Source organism: Scatophagus argus, chromosome 15 (genome assembly GCF_020382885.2).
Source record: "Scatophagus argus isolate fScaArg1 chromosome 15, fScaArg1.pri, whole genome shotgun sequence".
Classification (NCBI taxonomy): domain Eukaryota; kingdom Metazoa; phylum Chordata; class Actinopteri; family Scatophagidae; genus Scatophagus; species Scatophagus argus.
Window position 1 is genome coordinate 11394674 of NC_058507.1, and position 20670 is coordinate 11415343.

Genomic DNA, 20670 nt, shown 5'->3' on the forward strand with positions numbered 1-20670 from the left:
CACGTAGCGGGGATCCCGCGGTGGTCCCGACTGGCCGGACGGAGGGGGGCGGGGTTGAGGGATTTCACCGCAGCAAAGGCAGCAAAGGTTAACCATGACGTACTCAGATAAGTTTGTTGTCAGCGGTCAATTTTCGGCAATTTGGATGATCTAATAAAACCATATATTATGTTTATTTAAAAAAAAAAATCATTGCATATTCTTATCCAGATGGCGGTGCGCTGTCCAGTGTCCTGATGGAGGGAGGGAGGATAACGCGAGATGTGAGGTAAACCCGGCGTGTCCCACGACATAAATCAACGAAAATGCACTGTAATATACGTCAACAAGTCGGATAAATGGTTTATGCATTCCAAGCCTCAAAATGACCCACTGCTTTAGAAAGAAGGAAGAGGGTGTAGTCGGACAAAAGTCGCTACGCTGTCCTTTCTGTTTATGGTTGCAGCGCTTTTATTTTGAAGGTGGAGTTTGGTGTCACATTAAAAATCTTCCGTGTTGTCTACCCTGTGTTGTATATCACGGATCCAGAACTTAACTGAAGGTTAGCTAACACAGTTGCTACGCATTTTAGAGCAATAAGGACATTGACGTTGTAGTGACACTGTTTGGTAATGTCTTGGATAATTTTAGCTTTAACTGAGTGAGGTTTGAGATTTCAGGCTAACACTGAGCTAACGTAACTGAACGTTACATTCATAACCGGGTGCGTGTCGTTTGTAAACTTCCCTAACGATACACGTGAAAACAAAAACGAACACACAAAAAACAACATGAAGCTATAACTGACCATAGACCTTGCTAATTACTTAGTGTAAGTTTTGGGGTTTTTGTCCTTTTTCACACTCTTAGATAATGACAGTTATCCTTAAGATTAGCCACGCTAACCAAGCTCAGCATCTACTCGAAAGCAGATGTGGTATTATTTTGAATTCACAGTATTTTCTTGAATTATGGTCGCTTCCTATCAGACATACCTAGCAATCAGCTCAGCACGGTATGAGCGTAATGTTCCACCTGCTTTGGGCCCCTTGAATCATCATAGCTTGTCACTCCAATAGGTTTTTGGCAAAGTCTGTTTCTCCGTTAACCAGTTTACGTTATGGTCAGGTGATGGAGAGGTGAGTGGTTGGAGACACAGCTAGACACACAAGTGAAGAGGGAAAGAGAATTAGACCCACCAGTGGTATTTGATATCATCTTTTGTGTTCCTCAGAGGGATGTTGCAGCGTCCTAAGCCAACTGACTCTGAGGCAGACCTCCTGAGAGAGCAGGAGCAGTTTCTGTCCTCCGGTGCCCCATCTGCTGCCAGTGTGGTCCGCCGACCTGACAAGAGGAGAGGCGAGACTGGAGGAGGAGGCGATCGTAATAGGGGGGATGAAGGAAGACAGAGGGATGTTGTCACCATAGAAGGTAAAGCATCTCACCTTTTGGCCTTAACATGAGGCTAACATGGTACTTCACTGACATAAGTTGCACACTAGTACACCATGGGTTAGGGTTAGGAAGTACGCAACTGCTAGCAATGGACCATACGGAAGATGTGTGTAAGAAGTGTTAAACTTTTGCGGCTCCTCAAAGATCTTCCGGACCAACTCCCGTCTCTGACGCCAGCCCCTCCTAAGAAGTCTCGTTTTAAAGCCAGTCGTGTCACTTTTGAGGATGAGGACGCTGAGGAGAGGCTGGACAAACATGACACTCACATCAGCGCTGTTCTCTCCCGGATCGTTGTAAGTGCCTGTTGTAAAACCTAATGTGACTGTGTACTAAATGAAGTAACTTTTCTCCCTGTTAGATCTCTCTGTGTATTCATGCATCCAGTGTGTTACTTACGTTTTGATGAGTGCATTTTCACACTTATTCACATTTACTGTTATTATGTTTAGCTTGACATATACACTGTTTTTTCCTTCATTACTTCACTGATGCATCTGTAACATTTTTTGCTTTAAGGAGAGAGATACCAGCTCTACTCCAATATCTCTACCGCAACTTACCGGCATGCCTTTTCCCAAAGTACTGCACCGCTCTGAAACCAGCTGTCAGGTAAAAGGACATTAACGTCCATTCTCCATGAATTGTATGATTTTAGAGTCTTAATGTGTATAAAGTCTTTAGTTTTAAAAATTGCAGTAGACTCTGGCTATTTTCAATGAGGAAAAGTAGATTCTTTTTGTGCGCAGAATCAGGATATTACTCAAAAAACATTTTAGAGGTGAGTAAATGGATGATATTAGTTTGGATTGATTTTTTTCACATTGATTCTTTCTTCCTACCAGGTCCCACTGTCTACAGCTGGTGGAAAGAAGAGTATTTTTGCACGTCAGATTGCAGCTCAGAAAGTTAAGGCAGGGGACATGTCTTTACACTGCACACCGGAGGCTCCTCAGACACCAGAGACTAGTATGGATACAGATCAGTGTGATGCTGCAGAAGATTGTGAGTAGGCCTGAGTTGTATTATCCTAAATGTCTCCTCTCTCCTCACCAGAGCCAGCTGCAGATTCAGGTCCCAGACTGGTGTCTGGACAGGGACTTGAGGGCCCAGAGAGCGTAGGAGAGACCATGAGGATCCACAGGGAGAACCAGGCTAAGCTCCAGGGGTTGTCTCAGTCTGAAATACTGGAGGAGCAGAAGAAGCTCTTATCTCAGCTTGGTAAGCAATGACGGTTAAGCATATTATATAATATGCTGGGATGAAAACGTGATCTCTATTGTGTTTGTATCCCAACTGGTTAAGTACTTCATTCATCATTGTCCATTTTGTTGGTACCACTGAGTATAACACAGTTATTTCTGCTTCCCAGATCCTAGACTGGTGGAGTTTGTAAGATCTCGCAAAGCCCAGAGCGTCCTGTCCTCTGCCTTTTCATCCAAACACCCAGAGGGCAAAAGCAGCAAGGAAAACTTTCCTCTTGAAGATGTGAGCAGAGAGTCGGACTCCTCCAGTGCTGCTCTGCTGTTTCAGAAACCCCTAGAAGTAGAGATGGAAGGAGAGGAGGAGGAGGAAGAGGAGGAGGAACTGCCATCACCACCACCACCACCCGCTGTGACGGGTATGATGGATTCAAAATAAACCCTGTTCTCACTTCTGCCTTGTTAGTTATTCCTGGTCTCTGCAGCTGCTGCATTTAAGTTTTGTCGATGACTATGCTGTAGCATTATTTTGCACTTCTTTAAAAGTGTAACGTTGCTGTTAAGACTGTCACATTGAAACACACAGAATGTGTCCATTGTGAAGAAGCCCCTTACATGTGGCTGCCTGCCAGCTTCCTCTGCCTCTCCCCTTTATCTCTCCTGTGTCCCCTCCACTCCCTCCCTCTCATTCTTGTCCTCTCTTACTCCCAAGCGTCCATTCTCTAATTGTGTAACTACTGAGTGATGCTTCTGCCGCATGGCTAAAATCCAGACGTTGTGCTGATCATCGACTTCACTTTGTGTGATTAGCATAAATGTCCAGACTGAGCCAGAAGTAGCCACTCTCTGCAATTAAGGGACTGCAGATAATTCAAAGAACACTCCCAGTCCCGAGGAAAGTGTTTGCTACTGAATCATATGATGACAGATCCTGCATGTCCATTTGTACCATTTTGCTATACAAAAGCATAAATCACCTGAGCTGTTTCTGTCATTCTGTTCTAGAAGAGATTATTTAGTATCTCCTCCTCATTCCCTTTGAGAGAAGATAACATATCCTTGTTTTGGGTTATCAATAAATAGCCAGACATGTCGTCCACTTCTTACAGGGCATCTATAACCATAGCCAAGGAAGTAGTGCTGCAGAGGGTCTTGCAGCACAAGCTTTCCAGATGATTTTATAACGTGTCCTTTAGCATTTTGTCTGTATTAAGCAGCTGTGGGAGGAAGGTGTGTACAGGACGGTTTTTAACCAGCAGCAACACTTAAAACGTTTGTACTCTGTAATTATCTTTTTGACTAAGGATAATTTCCTGACTTTTCTATTTTCATATTGTCACATTGTTTCACTGACATAAACACATATGCACAGGAAAATAGAAAATCTGCATCCACACTGAAAACATGCTCCTGTAGCAGTAGTTTTTCTTTGCACTGGTGAAGGCACATGTTGGGGTCACCATTTTATTTGTGCTGACTACAGTAGATAGCAGTTGTTGTAGTCTACTTATCTTGTTTTTCCCCTTCTGTGTGCCTGTGTGTGAATTCAGGGGAGGATCTGCTGGTGAAGCCTCAGAAGGAGTGGATACACATGGATAAGCTGGAGCCAGAGAAGCTGCAGTGGATGAGAGACTTGCCTGCACCAAGAAGGAAAGGAACTAAGAAGGTACTGAGATAGGTCATGTCATTCCAGTAGAACCAAAGGAAGTCATTCAGCCTTTTCAACGCAAATCTTGCGTTGTAGTAAGTTTTTCTGTGTTCAAGCCTTCTTGATGGGTGAAAAGATGTGTAAGCTAACACATACTGTGGTTTTCTCACAGGCCATGCAAGCCCGGTTTGACTTTGCTGGGAGCTTGATTCCACCCACTGAGGATCTGCCCACCCACTTAGGCCTGCACCACCACGGAGAGGAGCCTGAGGTGAGTGTGAAATAAGAAAAACTAAAACAGTCTCTGAATACTCAAATGATTATATTTTTTGCTCTCAATAACTAACAAAGAAAGTTAAACATAATAGCTGCTAACCACAAAGTTAGATTCTGAAATTTACAAGGTAAATCCAAATTTGACTTGTAGCTTTACGTGTCACTGAAGTGGCGCATTTTATTGACAATGAGGATTTCTCTCTGCAGAGAGCAGGCTACTCCCTGCAGGAACTCTTCCTGCTGTCTCGAAGTCAGGTCATCCAGCAGAGGAGTCTGGCCCTCAGCACTCTGGCCAACATCCTCTCAAAGGTACGCAAACAAACGCATACTGTATCACACATATCTGCAGAGGCACACGTCTGTTGTCTCACATTTGTCTCCCTGTAGGCACGTGCTGGGCAGTTCGTGTCTGTTCTGAAAGGCAGCGTGACGTCCACCCTGCTCGATGCCGGCCTGCTGTTCCTGCTTCGCTTTGCGTTGGACGACAGCGTGGAGGGAGTGATGTCTGCAGCTGTGCATGCTCTTAAAGCACTTCTTGTGTGTGAGGAGGATGAAGTAAGAGAGCTTGAAGCATTTCATTAAAACGCGATATAAAAAAGTGATGCACAACAGTCCTTTTTCTCTCCAGAGACTCACCAGTTATGACAAAGAAAACGAAAGAACTGAAAGCTTGATTTGATGAGTCTGTTTTCTAGTCCCTCTGGTTCACATGCAGTTTGTTTTCCTTCTCAGGAGTGTTTGGACTGCACCTTCTCCTGGTTTGGTGGCCTGGCCTCCTTCCCCCTGCTGCCGAATTCCCAGGAGGAGGAAGATGAAGAGGATGAGGGGCTGCCAGAAAACATGAGGGAGAATGCCAAGGAGAAGGAAGAGAAGAAGAGCGATCATGATGTGTCCAGGCAGGATGTTGTCAAGGTAAACAAGCAGAATTCATGTAACACAGATTGCAGTTGTTTTCCGTGGCTTTTTCAGATTTATAATGTGCTGTTAAACTGCACAGCCATAAAGAAGTTCTGTGGATGAGCTTTGAGTGATTATTGTCTACCATTTGTGTTTCAGGGTCTGTTAAAGATGAAACTGCTGCCCAGGCTGCGTTACATCCTTGAGGTGGTCCGACCTTCTCCCCGAGCGGTCCAGGACGTCCTGGAGATCCTGACTCGTATCGCTAGGCACTCCTCCTCATCTGCCACCCAGGTAGTTAAGTTTCTGTTCACCTAATCACTGAATTACATCCACACAGAATATTTTGTAGATTTTCCTATTATGTTTGCAATGCATTTATGTATTTCTTGGTTTATATTTAACTTCTGGCCCAATTCAGTAAAAATGTTTTTCACTCTCAGGTGCTTGATTGTCCTCGCCTAATGGAGACAGTGTTGTCAGAGTTCCTTCCAACTTCCTGGACAGCACCATCTTTGCCCCTTCCTCAGTCTGTTTATGGATTTCCATTGGCCAGCGCCTTGAAGCTGTTGAGAGTATTGGCTACCGCTGGCAGACATGCCAGTGCCAGACTGGCAAGTGCTCTCATTAAGTGTTAAGTGGTTTCAGAGTGTAACAACATATTAGAATGATAATATATTGTGATGCTGCATGCATATATCAAAGTGTCCAGTGGTGTGTCCAAGTGTGCAGACATATCTCTGTACTGATCATGTTTAAGTCATTTATTGTGTGCCTGAAATCCAACCTGTGGTTTTACTCTTTGTGAAATACAAGATTCAAAGAAACTCAAGGATCTCACCCATATATTTTGGGTGAAAAATCAAAATACTTCACTCTTCCTTATTTATTTGCACATTTGTTACCTCTGTTATTTTTAATCTGAATTATTTCATTATTCCCACATGAATACACACTGAAATAATTAACCTTTCTCTCTCTTTCCTCTCCCCAGTTAAACTCCTTTGGAGTGAGGGAGCGTCTGTCTCATCTACTGAGTGCTGAGCCCAGTGAGCTGCTGCTGGAACCGACCGAGGCCCTCAGGATCACCACTGAGGCCTACAGACTGTGGGCTGTAGCAGCTGGTTATGGACAGGCCTGCAAACTATACATGTAAATGAACACACTCACGGGGGCCACCAGAGGCAGAAAGATTTGTGTGTTAGCAAACAGCTGCTTATGCACCAGTTTTACTCTCGGGTGCACACCCATACAGAGAATGCTTCTAGTCTAGTCTTCTTCCCGTTTTCTCACAGTGCTTGTGTCATTATTTTCTCACAGAGACCTGTATCCGGGCTTAGCAAAGGCCTTACAGTCGGTTCACAGAGTTCTGGCCCCCTCAGATCCTCTGTTGCCCCTGCAGCTCCAGCGGGTCTTGGCTCTGATTTGCCTGCTCACACAGGTTACACACACTGCCGGCTGCCATCAGGAGCTACAGGCTGGCGTGGTCAGGTACAGATGCAGGATCATGGTGCTGTCATCAAACCACACTGCTATATGAGGAATCACACAATACCCTTGAATCTTTGTTTATCTACGTTACCCTCTCAGCTCTCAGGGAGAAGAGAGTCCTCCTCCTCCTCCAGTGTCCTGGGGTCACGTCACCGGGTTACAGGCGTCCCTGCTGGGGCATTTGAAGGGCTTTGTGAAGAGCCTTGATAATCCAGTACAGAAAGAGAGCAGTCTGACTGTGATACCGGCTTATCTGGCCTACTTAGAAGCTTACTACCATCACCTCTCTAGACAGGTATTGTTTCCTGCAGTGTACTTCTTCCCTGTAAGGATATGTGTCCCATAGCAAAGTCCTTTTTTGGAACTTGCAGACATAAGCACTGTGGACATATCAAGCTATACATTGTAAAATATCAAAGCAATGATCAGTTGTCTCTCAAGTAGCATCTGAAGCATGTCGACAGTATAATCTCAGGTGTAAAATATCTGTAAGATACAAACAAAGGAAAACCTCTCAGGTTTTGACATTTATTAACTCTGACTTGAGCAAAATGAAGTATAGGTAAAAAATTAAGCAATTAGGTAAATAATAGGTAAATTCACTGTAAATCTGTAAAGAAACGTAAAAAGTTTATGACCTGAAATTACAATAATGTGACTCTTGTCCTCAGAACTGTTTCAAGCCGGTAGAGACACTTCAAGAACTGGAGCAGTTGACGTCTGAGGTTCTCCTCCCCCTGCTGTCCCACCAAGCTGTTCAGGGCCTCATGAAGAACCTAAAGTAAGTCTGAGGCACATCGCAGCTGCCTTTGTTTTGTCTTTCTGCTTTGAGTCTTTTTTTTTGTTTGTTTGTTTGTTTTTGTGTTGTTGTTTTTTTAGGTTTTTGACCTTTTTCTTTTAATCACTATTAAAGGTCTTCCTCAGTAGTGTGTAATGTCCAGTCTTGCCATCTGGGCCCAGAGACCACTCCCAACCTGCCTGGTTTGACCTGTACAGGATGGAGGGACCGTCCGGGCTTGGTTGTTCCCAGCTCCCCCTTCCCTCTAATCACAAGCCTGGGGCTCCTCCTGGAAACAATCACAGGCATCCACAAAGGCCTCAGCTGCAAAGTAGGTCTTATTGAAGAGCTGAAATATTTTTAGGGGATATTTTATCATGTGAAGACAGGGACAGACAATAAAGTACCAAGGAATACAGAGTCTGCAGTATTTTCTCATTAGATTATATCACTGCTAAACATGCCTTCAGCCAAATATGAGGAACTAATCATTAAAGTTGTCTTTGGTTGCAGCCTTTTGGCAGTCTAGTTTTGGCCTGTCACAGAGAGGAACACAGCAGGATGTATTTTGCTGCCATCTTGTGGCAGTTTACACAAAATTCCATATGTTAAAATCTAAAACCTGTTTAAATCTCAGTTTTTCTTTTGTCTCTGTGTTTGCCCTTTTTCGTAGTTCACTGGTCTCCTCCTGTCAGAATCTGTGATCAGTTACCTACGAAGCTGCAGTCAGGCTACGCCCATCCTGTGTCACACCGGAGCCTGGCTTCTTCGTCACGAACACCACCTCCTCTACCTGCTGCTCCGGCTGGCGCACAGACTTGTAAGCCCCTTCAGTCAAACATCCATGGCCGATATTCTGTTTACCTGAAACATGCAGTTTCAGTTTTGTGCCATTCAGCTACATTATCGTCTGCTTCTGACCACCTTTTCTGTAGTTTACTGTAAAAGACAACATGTATGAACAGAGTTGCAGTTCAGTGGGACAGTTTGTGTGTGAATTCAGGTCTGATCTGTGATAAACTGATGTCACTATACACCAAACCAAAACGTTTTTTTTTTCACCCCACCAATTTCATTTTTACTTTTTATGTTTCTTCTCAGGTACCCATTGAGCCACAAGTAGCCAGATATGCCTTACTTTACCACCAGGTGGCGCTGGCTCTGCTGCCATGGCTACTGCCAGGCAGTGAGTACCTGGCACACGAACTGCTGTCTACCATCATCTTCAGCAAGGACTTTCTGTCGTAAGTCTAATTTGGGATTAATTGTCAGGAAGTGCCAATGCTTTTTGACTTTTGTTTTGCTGAATGCATGTAAATACATTCTCTCTCTCTTCATGATAATTTAGAGTAGTGCTTGAAAAACAGGTCAGATGGTTATCATTTTATCCTCTTTTCAGAATTGGATTCTTTTTGAAACTGGATCAGATTAGCTCCTAACACATGTCCACCACAACTGATGTTCCACATTCTTTGCCTCCTTTTTATTGCAGTATTACTGACTGTATGTTTATGTGTTTGCTTTCCAGAGAGGGCCACAGCGGAGGCCCTGAGGCTGTAGAGCTGGAAGAGCTGAAACTCCAAGAGGAAACGCAACACCAAACCTCCCCCTCTCTGCAGACTGTCGGAGCTCTCCTGAGAGAAGCCTGCATCCAGCTGCCATCCATAAGAGGCTGCTTCCTCACTCACCTGGCCCACCTGGAGCCTTCCGTACTGATGTCCCGGGACGCTCTGCTCGGCCGCAACCCATGGATCAAATCCCATCTCCTCCCAGAGCTCACCGGTCCCACCGTGCCATCCGATTGGCCTTTCCTCCCACTCGTCAGCCTGTATGAGCGAGCAGGGCTGTCTGACGGTGGGGGGTCAGCGGTGGAGGATCTCCCGCAGGGGGCTCTGCAGGCGGTGACCCACTGTCTGCAGTGGCTGCTGCTGCTCGAGGTTTGGCGAGAGGAAGCACTAAAGGTACAGCAAACAGTTTAGTTTTCAAAACAGTGTTGTAAAGCACTTTATTTGGGAAAAACACAACTGAAATGGAAACAACCCATCACCATATTTCATAAAAAAATACAAGTATGTAGAATTAAAGGGCATAAAATACCCAAATTACAATAAAGTTAGATAAAAACTTTACTAAATAGAACTTATAGTACTTATCAATAAGATAAAGAACTAGTCTGGTTCAGTGCTCACGGATCTGCCATGAGCAGATGTGTTGCAGAGCCTAAAGGCACTTGGCAGGAGTGATTTCCTGTATTATTCTTTTAAACAGCGGGGTTGAATGAGCCTGTTGCTGAAGCTGCTCTTACGCTCGTACTTTGTTTTATGGAGGGAGTGAGAGGTGCTGTCCATAATTGTCAGCAGTTTTGCCAGCATTCTGTCCCTGACCACCTCCTCCACGATGAGGAGGTGGCTCTTTCACCATTTTACAGAAAAACAAGAAAATAACCAGCAACTTAATCAATAATGTGAATAATAGGGATCGAATGATGTCCTTTTTTTTTCAAGGCTGACGTCAGTGTAATCAAAGAGATTGACTACTGATGTTTTGACCCGTTATAGATGCAGTAAAATTGAAAAACTTGGCGTCAACATTTAGAATAACCAGTGATGGAATGTCTCAGTCACTGTACTTAAGTACAATTTTGAGGTACTTGTACTTTACTTGAGTGTTTCCATTTTCTACAACATTTTGTACTTCTAATTCCATTACATTTGATTACTTTAATTACTAGTTACTTTGTAGGTTCAGATTATTAGTGCAAAATGTAAATCAACCAGGCTATTATGAACAATTACGTTGTATTATTATAGATTAAACTACCCAGCGTTATGCTCCTGTCTGCATATGCTTTTCCTGTCCCTTAAATCTAAATTTCTGAGTGTTTTGCCACTTTTTAGGTGATCCTTCCTGTTGCCAAGTTTGCCCGCCTGTCCTGTGTGTTCCTGTGTTCCAGTGACTTGTTCTTGGAGAGACCTGTTCAGAAACTGACCTGGGGTCTGTTCAGGCTGCTGACCAGGTCTAAAAAATGTTTGATATCCTTCTTTTTACTTTGCAATGTGTAAATAGAGATTAAGGAGGCTAAGGCTAAAGTGAATCTCATTTTCAGGCAATCCCGGCTTGACTCTTTGGACCTGAATGTCGCTCCTCCTGGTCTAGCCTCGTTCCAGGACTTGTACTCTGCTCTTCTGACCCAGTACGAAGCTGTGTCTTTTGGAGACCGGCTGTTTGGCTGCTGGGTCCTCTTACCTCTGCAGAGGAGGTACAGCGCCACCATGAGGCTGGCTGTGTTTGGAGAACATGTGGGGATGCTCAGGTCACTGGGAGTCACTCTGGAACAGGTACTGATGAGGAACACTGCTGTTTTACATTGTCTATACAACCCAAATATTCTATGACCATATAACACATTGGATTGATTTATTATCCCTCTGTGAAGGTCTCCATCCCCATCGAGCGGTTCACTTCTCCCTCTGAAGACTCCCTCCCTCTCCTACGTCTCTACTTTCGCTCTTTGGTAACAGGGACCCTGACACCTCGCTGGTGTCCTGTTTTATATGTGGTTGCCTTGTCTCATGTCAACTCCTTCATGTTCTCTCAGGATGCTGCAGCACAGGTACAGCACTGCATTGCATACGCACGCATAATCTCTGCATGAAGCAAGTAAAGGAGTGATGGAAAATATATGATTTCTATTGCCACTATGAGTCTAGTTGCCCAAAGGCTTCGGAAACAGATCTAAGGCTGCATCCACATTACTATAGTTTGTTTTCAAATGCATTGCCAAATTAGCGCCTTTAGTCTGCACTACACAACATTTTAGCACCCCTGAAATGGAGGCATTTGGAAACACAGCTGATCCTGTTTCAGTCTGAAGATTCCTCGAATGTGTTTTTTTCGGGACAGGGAAGAAGCTGAGACTTTGGGAAATGATGACACCTACACCTACATTCACTTCCTGATAATAAGCCTGTCTTGATCAACTGCGTTGTGCTATATTCATGTTCAAATTATGCTTTGTGGCTTTTTAAATCAGCCACAGAGAAACCTAAGGCGAGCACATGTGATGATTTAGTAAATCCAGAAGGTCCTGCAGCTGCAGTGAATAAAAGACTGAATTTGCGAGAAGTGCTCAGTGGTTTTACGGGGGAGACACAAATGCACATTTTCTCTGCCAAAGTAATGAGCTCACTGGATGCAAAAAGTTGAAAATTCCCAAACCGGCCCTTGTGTTACTCATTAAGTGTGGAAGGAGCAGCCTCTGAGTTTGTCTCACATGAGATTTGGGGGTTAAGGTCCCAACCACAATAATAACCACATTTAGCGACTTCTCTTTATTTACTTCATTCACAGAGACATTAGAGCAGTGTGGCTCACACACACACACACAGGTGGGGAGTTTTTTAAGGTAACACTGAGAGGTAAAGTGCGTCAGTACAGTACATCAATGAGGCCTTTGATCTTTAATCCCCTCGTCCTTTTCCAGGAGGTTGAAGCAGCTCGATGCAGTATGCTGAGGAAAATCTACTACCTGACTGATGAGGTATTTCATTCTCTCTCTCTCTCTTCTGCTCTCACTCTCTGATCTTTATACGCTGTGAGGTGTTTATTGATTGTACCAGCCCTTCCCCTCGCCTCTCACAAAACTTTCTCCGCATTCCTCTGACAAACCACCCTGTTTCCCACTGTTTCGCATCTTGTTATCCACCACTGTCACTGTTATCCTGCTGGATGGGTTTTCCTACCATATATGGTGTCCTTTTTCATTTGTTTTAAATTCACACTTGTCTGTTTTTATGTCTCTTAGTATTAATTATATATGCGGTACTTTTTGGCTAACCTACACTGCTGTAATGGGCTACTGGATGCTTGAATTTCCCTCAGGATCAATAAAGTATCTTATCTATCTATCCATCTATCCTCTCATCTTTTTTTTCTTTTTATGTAATTAAAATTATATAATTAAACATCCAGGAATTTTTCCTTTGTATGCCTCGTCTGGTATTTCAGTTTTTCAGTCTTTATCCCCTCTTTTTCACTGCAACATGAAGTCCTGCAGCAACATGAACCCTGTGCAGTTCTTGACCTGAAGGCTTTATTCATTTTTTTAAGCGATTTTAGCTTCTTAATAATTTATCCATTACCCCTAAGCTAGTTAGCTAATTATTTCATCTGTTTATCTATTCCGTTAAGCTATTTCAGTCGAGTGTGGAGACCTTTGTGCTAGCTTGCTAATTTGTTTTCATGCCGTCACATATGTTGAGTTCAATATGTTGAGTTGTTGGTAGGGAATCGTTGGTTTGCAACCCCAGCTGTGCTGCTCCTCTTACCTCCTTCTCATTCTGTTTGTGTCATTTCCAGGTGTTGAGGAACCACTTGCTGCTCTTCCATCTGCCACAGCAGCACTCAGAGTTTGGCTTCGATATGTACGATCAGTTGCCTCCCATTAGGGCGAAACGTTTAGAGAGCATCCTGAGACTGCGAGACAGCGGCGATGACAAAGGAGAATGAAGACAGCAGGGAGTGAAAGAATAAAAAAAGCAACAGTGAGCCAAAAACAGGAGATACTTAGGAGGGACATTGTGGTGCTGAGAGCAAATCAAAGTAGGGACGAAGAGTACGAGGAAGGATGTTGGCCATGGAAGGCAAAGTGAGTCATTCAATTCCACTACTAAAAGGTATCTCATCAGGATTGTCCTTTGAACAAGAGCCAACGAGCCACAAGAATATTTTCTGTGGCCCAGCCTGAGGTAGATTTGGCTAGCCCTCAATGAAGCAACATTTGCAAATAATTTTTAGCACTTTTTAGCAGTCTGGACCTGCTTCAAGCATAACGAAGGCAGTTTACCATCTAAGAGTATATTTTACAGACATGTATTGAAACTGATCTGAAATTCATATTAAACTAATTCACCTGCCTGAGCTGAAACACAACCAGTCAAGTCAACCCAAAGCTTAAATACAAAGGCTAAAAATTAAGTGCAGATGCTGTGGGGCACACGTCCCTAAAAATTTTCCTCTGAGCAAACTGGAGGAATTCATTGTTTTTCACCAGCACTTGCCAAGGAGAATTATTTTGTGTCTGATAAGCTTGAAAAAAAAAAAAAAGACCAGAACAATTTTTAGTGTCTCAAAGTAAAGACAAATGATGAACTTTACAAGTGCCTGAAATTGTCTTTTTGTGAATAAAACCTTCAAGGGTTTTGTATGTTGTGTTTATTCTTTAAATCACAACGAGTCAGCACTGCAAGTAGTCCATAAGTAATTGTATTTAATTAGGCTATAGCTGAGCTTGTAGGACCACGCTGCAGATGCAAGTGCACAGTTTGATTAAAAACAGGGCAGCAATCCTGTCTTCAGTGAGTTTAACAAATAAAAATGTGGTTAAAAATGCAGAGTGGGTCTCTTGGGACTATAGAAAGGAGCAGAATGCATTGTTCCCTCTCAGTGTCACTGATCAATAACACTCAGTGTGAAATCTTTTCCTACATAAAGAGCCTGTTTAATTTCCATTGAAGCTACCCCAACTGCTGCTAGTGTTAAATCAGATATGGAAAATGCCCATAAGGGACCAGAGTGTGTGAACTCATGCATGTGCTTGTACTCAGTTGTAGTTGCACAAGTATTCACCCCCTTGAACTTTTCCCCTTTTTGTAGTGTAACAACCTGGAATTAAAATAGATTTGATTGGAACTTTTGCCATTTCTCTATTTTACCATTGAGACAACATGCATGGTGCTTCAAAGGTACAAACTACATACTGAATTTGGGAGTACGACCTTCTCTCGGAGTAATACAATACTTACATCAATTCAGCCCTCTCATATTGACAAGTAATGCAAAATTATGGAACAAAACTCCCACTGTGACCTTTCAGTGGCTTACTGTAAGCAAATTAGTCAATTAGTTGACTGCTAAACATCACAAATTCTTTCCATGTGAAACAGGTGTATTTAGATTAAATTGCAAGCAGGTGGACTCTGTCTAGCTAATCATGTGACCTCTAAAGGCAATTGGTTGCACCTGATCTGACCTTGGGGTTCCACACCAAAGGGTGGAATACATATGTGATCAGAACATTTTAATTTGTAGTTGTGTCATGACAAAATGTGAAAAAGTTTGAGTGAATACTCATTCAAGGCACTGTAGACAATACGTTGGGGGAATGGACTGAGTCCAGTTACATAACGTAAACACTGTATCATGTACTGATGAAGTGAAAGATCTTACTTAACTGATTTAACATTAATTCATTTCGTAAGGGTGTTATTAAATTAATTATAGTTTTTCTATTGTGAATGACATAAATATTCTGGGTTAGAGTTAATAAAATAGACTTGTTCCAGCCAATACCAGGAATGTTTAGATTGTCTTGATTAATTAATTCACAGGCACTGATTCAATAGTACAAACCTTTCAGAGTTTATGCACATGGAAGAACAAAGGCTTGTTGTTGCTTGGCTGGAGGAATCACTCTCCAGTAACAATAAGTAACATAGCCAAGATTAATATGAAGATTAATGTGAGCATTTCTTCTTCAAATACGGTTCAAAGAGTTGCAGCCACAGCTGGATCATTTGTCTGCATTTTTGTGCTTTTACCCATTAGGAGGTATTCCACAGCTTTTTACAGATAATAGAATAATACTAAGAAATACTACGCAACTTAAAAAAGGTTTTTGGATTAAATAAATCCCCAAAACAGGAGGTGTCCATCTTTGTTAAAGTATGCACGATGTTCTTTGGCCAGACTCTTGCTTGCATAAGAAGAAATATCAAATTTCATCTTATGCCATGTACAAAATAAGAGCTGATATCTGATACTTAGCTTAGCATGACAATCGGCTCCTTTTGAAACATGCAGTTTGTATCTGCTCATTTATTTCTGTGTCAGAGGAGGGACTGGCACCAGAAAGCTTGTCACGTTTATTTATTCCTTTGTTTGTCTCTCCCATACACTGCACAGACTTGTTTTATTTCATTTATAAAGACGTCTATCAGCTGCTCTTGTTTCCCATCCGAATACCTTGACCTATAATTTGCTGAAAGACAATGGTACCTCCTGTGGGAACTAATACTGGTCACTGGTCACAAGGTTCACTCTGCATCTGGTCTGTATTTGGTCATATTCACAGGAAAATGTGCTGAATTGTTCAGCTGCGAAAGTGAGGAATCTGCCAATAGCCCCAATTAACTCAGTCATTAAACTTCCCACTGCAATTAAAAGGTAAATTAGGGAAGGAAAACTCTACTTGAACTTGATTATAAATTGTCCAAATAACTCTCACAAACGGCTAACAGTGATGCTAACAGTGATGACTAAAATTTTTCCAAGATTATTACCTAATAATGAACATTCTCCATCTGGATCCCACAAGCACAATGGTTTGTTTTGTTTGTCCTAATATTTTCAGGCCTCTTCTGAGCTTTTCCACTTAAAATAAAAAAAATTATGTAAGTGAACTTACACATGACATTTGTCTACAGTTCAGCCCCGCAGCATGTCATAACCATCCTGCATTTTATTGTGTTGGATGACTAACTTAGAGAAAAAACAAAACAAACAAACAAAAAAAACCCCCAACATTAAAGGAATAGTTTGACATTTTGGGTAATATGCTTGCTCAATACCTGGCATGGTCACTAATTAACACGAACATTGGTGAATATTGCTTAGATTAATTGAACTAAACTGCTCTGATTCACTCTGTCGCTTCAACACAGGAAGTTAAAAAGAATCAAGAGGCAGAATAATTGGCAAATAAGCTGCGGTTTAGTTTTAATTTCTTCTTCGAGACAAGCATAAGGGAGGGTTTCAGTCTGTCAGGTAATTATTCCTCCAGTAAAAGTCCAGCTTTGAAATTCTTGCCAGATCTGAAAGTCAGAGCCAATTAATGGACTGTAAAATCTAATTTTAAACAATTTGCTAATGTTTTTTCCACTAATCTTAGTTAATCCAGTCAACACCTACAAACTGTTCACATAGGATCCACACAGATCCAGATGGTGCACTACACAAGGAGCTAGCTGGCAAGGAAACTTGCCAACTAAATCGTAGTTTAGACTTGAAGAGGGATGTCTCGCATCATAAAAAGTTGAGAGGTTCAGACCCTGGATCTTTGAGAATCTCTTCATGTGAGCAATACAGTGCGTTAAAATTCAGCTTGTTAGATTATTCTACCATACCTGGTCTAGTGAAGTCTGAAAGACTTGAAAGACAGTAACATATTTAATTTGAGCCTCATTAGTGTCAGCATTATTTGTTTTTGATAATCAAATATAATAGTATTCATTATTCCGGAATGGTCCATTCTACATGGTCAGTACTTCTACCTTCGGTAACTTTAACCATATTTTGATACTAATACTGGTATTTTTACATAGGCATGACTTGGAATGTAAGACTTGTAACATAGTATTTATACACTGTGTTACTTCCACTGCTGCCATATTGTGACATGTACGGTATTGGTAAATATCATTTTCAATACTATAATATTGATTCCAGCTCACATCGTTACATGAACTTTCTCCACATCCTGCAGTGCAGATTGTGACTGACTGCCTCAGTCTGCTGCTGTCTTTAAATGAATTCCTTTAATTGGATTTGTAAAGTCAGTATGAGAGAATTAATAATTAATACACCAGGGCAGCTGCCAGACCAGCTTGACCACAAAAAAGGCAAAGAAAACTACTCACTTTTTACATACTAAAGTCTTCATTAAATAATCCAGCCAGATCTATGATCCTGTCTTTACTCATCAGCAGAAATTGATTAGATGTGGTTTGAAGTGGCTGCACTGCAAAAAGCATCAGATGTTCAGTCCTGTTGGACAAATAAGGGACCACATCCAAGGAAGTGGCTAATGAGATCTCTGTGACAATAACAAACACCAGAATGCTATTAACAATAAATATTATTGACCTAAAAGACTGAGGCAGTCTGGCTATTATTTATGACCACTGTCTACTACATGTCTGAGCTGCTTAAGTGGAACAGTAACACGTCTGTGTGCACGTATAAATTATGACACTGTTTAGCTCTTCATCCTCATCCTTCACTGTATTCTTTTCATTTTTGACGTCAATAGAAGTCAGCCAAAGACAAATGATAACTCTTCTCATGTTGTGTGTGGCTAATCCTGATTAGCCTAGTTACAGAGTGCATACGGAGCATCTTCAAAGGAGGGCATGCCGTGTTTGACATGCTAAGAGCAAACACTGTACGTTATCAGGGAACTGCGAAGGAGGAGCAACTCAGGTATGAATAATTGATAACAAGCTGCATGAATGCTTGGATAGTGGTGATGGTGTTAGATAATGTTTTTGTTATTTTTTCTTTTGGCTCCTTTTATGTCTAAGTTCGAATAAATCTCCGTCAGAGTTTTAGTGCTAAGGATACTAAAGAGTTAACATTTCATATTGTTTTGTGTGGGGTGCAGCTAAGGAATTTGTTTTTCTCTAAATTACATCAGTGTTCCTTCCCAATAACTTTTTCATTCCCTGTGATCCACAACAACATTTATTGAGTTGATTCATTCAGTCTTGGGAGAGCAGCCAGAAACAAAGAGATGATATGACACATTACATTATGCATTTATTGCTGATTACTCCTTTCAAAAGGCCGATCTTCAGAAGCATACAGCTACTGGCTGTAGGTTGAGTTATGGTTGAAGCTGTGACTGTGGACATGGTTATGGCCTACAGCACATGTGGTTGCTTGTTTGTATGGGGCTATGGCAACAGTAGCTATATCGTGACATCTCTTTATTGCTCCTATTAACATAATCCATGAAAGTATCAAAAGGCCTTTGAGGATTTAAACCCAGTACTTCTATCACTCTTTGAGAAACTCCCTTCAGGCAGGAGGTTACGGTCCATTCAGACCAAAGCCTCACGCCACAGGAACAGCTTCTTCACCTCTGCTGTTGGACTGTTGAACACCAACTGACTAACATGCTGCCCTGCACTTTAGTTACTTCAGTACAGGAGCTTATTTCTGCTCATGTCATTATCCACCTGCTGTTCATTTGCATTGTTTACCTCACCTACTTGCACTATACTTCCACCCTGCACTACCTCACTTTTGGACTACCTCCAGAACCATATTTATTTTACTTATCTTATTTTATTTTGTTTTACCTTATTCTATTTTATTTTATTTTATTCTACTATTATATGTTACTCGTTACGTTCTATGTATGCACCAATCACCAAGCCAAATTCCTAGTAATGTGAAACCTCTTCACTTACAATGGCAATAAAGACGTTTGTGATTCTGAGATATGAGAGATGTGTTATCACCACACCACAGGATTCAGTAATGGCTCTGCTACAACAGGCATTCGTGTCCATTCGTTGCACACACCGCTACGTGTTGATGCATGCTTGTACAGCTATTTAAAACGAATGTTTAAAAAGTGAAAATTACAGCGACATCAGTGGTGACAGCTGTTGCCCTCACATGGCAAAGACTGATCACAGTTCCAGCCTGTCACAATCATCTGGTCATAAGAGTGTAGAAAACGTGGTCAGAGGTCTGTTACTGTGGCCGCAACCAGCAGTGGTTTAGCACAGTAATACAGTGACAGAATGTACGACTATTTAGATCATGGGTTTCATATACTTCCTGTAAGAAAATATCTAAAAGCAAAATCCTCTGTGGTATAATTTGTGTCAGTTTAAGTTCCCTTGACGTGAAAACAGTTCAGGAGCCACTGGTCTACATGCGTAATACAATACTTACATCATCTCAGCCCTCTCATATTGACAAGTAATGCAAAATTATGGAACAAAACTCCCACTGTGACCTTTCAGTGGCTTACTGTAAACAAATTAATCAATTAGTTGACTGCTAAACATCAGTTTTGTCACTAGGAGCATGGCTGCCGTTAGCATGCTGCCATTACCATGTTTAACAGCACAGCCTGTGTCTGATTACAGCCTCAGAGAGCTGCTAGAGCTGTTTCCTCATGATGAAAGTTCATAGTAAAGATAATGAAAATCAGAGAACACAGAAAAACTTAAGAAGGAGAAATGAAAATTAGGAGCTTGACTTGCCATTTCTGCATCTACATGAAATAGACAGGTGGATAACATCAAGGTATTTCTATTCCTGGTCTTGTTCAAATAGAAATGCCAAACATTTGATGGTTCCAACTACTCGAATGTAAACTTACAGCATTTACTTACGTTTTAGTAAAATTTGATGATGGTTTTGGATTGTTCATTACACACAAACAGCTGTCTGAATATGTTACCTAGGCCTCTAGAAATTGTTCACTATTTTAATAGACCAAATGATTAATAGCAGAAATAAACAGATTAAATTACCATTGAAGTAATAATTGGTTGAAATTTGATTGAGAGGATTCCTTCTTCTCTCTGTTCCTCTGATGTGCATTTTGGACAGATATGTTAAATTTTGGACATGACTAAATGGAACTTGGTCATCACATAAACACCTTAAAAATCCCTTTCAGACAGATTATTTTATCTGAGATTCAGATGGGGCCTCAAGTCAAGATAAGAAAGATCTTCTTTGAAGAATGTGACCGCTTTAGAGTGAAATTTTTGGAGTCATTTGGTGGGAAAAATCCTCATTGTAATTTTCTTGTCTCACCAGGAAGAGATGCTGTTTAGATGGGTGTCACTCCCTCTGCTCACTGCCTCAACTTTCCAAAGTCTAAGACATGCAGGGACTAAAGTGGACTAAATGAGTGTCACCAGGTCCTAATGCCATTAGGCAGTGTTGTAATTCACTGAAACTGATTATATTAGAGGGGGGACATGATGCTCTCACGATGTCCCGCAAACAAAGCCTGCCTTCAGGGCACAGCTCCTCTCATGGCAGAGTGAAAAACAAGAAGAGAGACCCAGATTAAGAATCAAAGAGGTTTGAAATGCAAATCTGACTTTAAAGAAGCAGCTGCGTGAAACTTTTTTGAGAGG

At 41.8% G+C, this 20670-nt stretch overlaps 1 protein-coding gene across 4 annotated transcripts; it reads left to right on the top strand.

Annotated features, from left to right (window-relative positions):
- The first annotated feature begins 20 nt into the window (after positions 1-20).
- rpap1 (RNA polymerase II associated protein 1) lies at positions 21-13923 on the top strand. 4 transcript variants are annotated; one of them, XM_046413110.1, is made up of 28 exons: positions 21-87; positions 211-268; positions 1214-1410; positions 1579-1727; positions 1951-2043; positions 2277-2400; positions 2488-2652; positions 2804-3052; positions 4184-4299; positions 4454-4552; positions 4765-4866; positions 4945-5112; positions 5290-5469; positions 5614-5748; positions 5898-6068; positions 6449-6606; positions 6775-6945; positions 7045-7240; positions 7617-7726; positions 7859-8054; positions 8397-8543; positions 8825-8967; positions 9252-9684; positions 10621-10739; positions 10830-11061; positions 11160-11336; positions 12207-12263; positions 13082-13923. In XM_046413110.1, exons 2-28 carry the CDS (start codon positions 237-239, stop codon positions 13229-13231), a joined length of 4269 nt encoding a protein of 1422 aa, XP_046269066.1. In that variant the 5' UTR covers positions 21-87; positions 211-236; the 3' UTR covers positions 13232-13923. The 4 variants fall into 4 exon arrangements, with proteins under 4 accessions (XP_046269066.1, XP_046269068.1, XP_046269067.1 ...); XM_046413111.1 differs by lacking the exons at positions 21-87; positions 211-268 and adding exons at positions 562-703; positions 1059-1118; XM_046413112.1 differs by lacking the exons at positions 21-87; positions 211-268 and adding an exon at positions 448-541.
- Positions 13924-20670: the final 6747 nt, after the last annotated feature.

What these genes read in the sequence shown, in the direction of transcription:
- rpap1 (XM_046413110.1), top strand. Translation starts at nt 237, where the DNA reads ATGGAGGGAGGGAGGATAACGCGAGATGTGAG. An exon ending in GAAGGAAAGGAACTAAGAAG is followed by an intron (nt 4,300 to 4,453) that starts GTACTGAGATAG and finishes GTTTTCTCACAG; the next exon opens with GCCATGCAAGCCCGGTTTGA. An exon ending in TCCGGCTGGCGCACAGACTT is followed by an intron (nt 8,544 to 8,824) that starts GTAAGCCCCTTC and finishes GTTTCTTCTCAG; the next exon opens with GTACCCATTGAGCCACAAGT.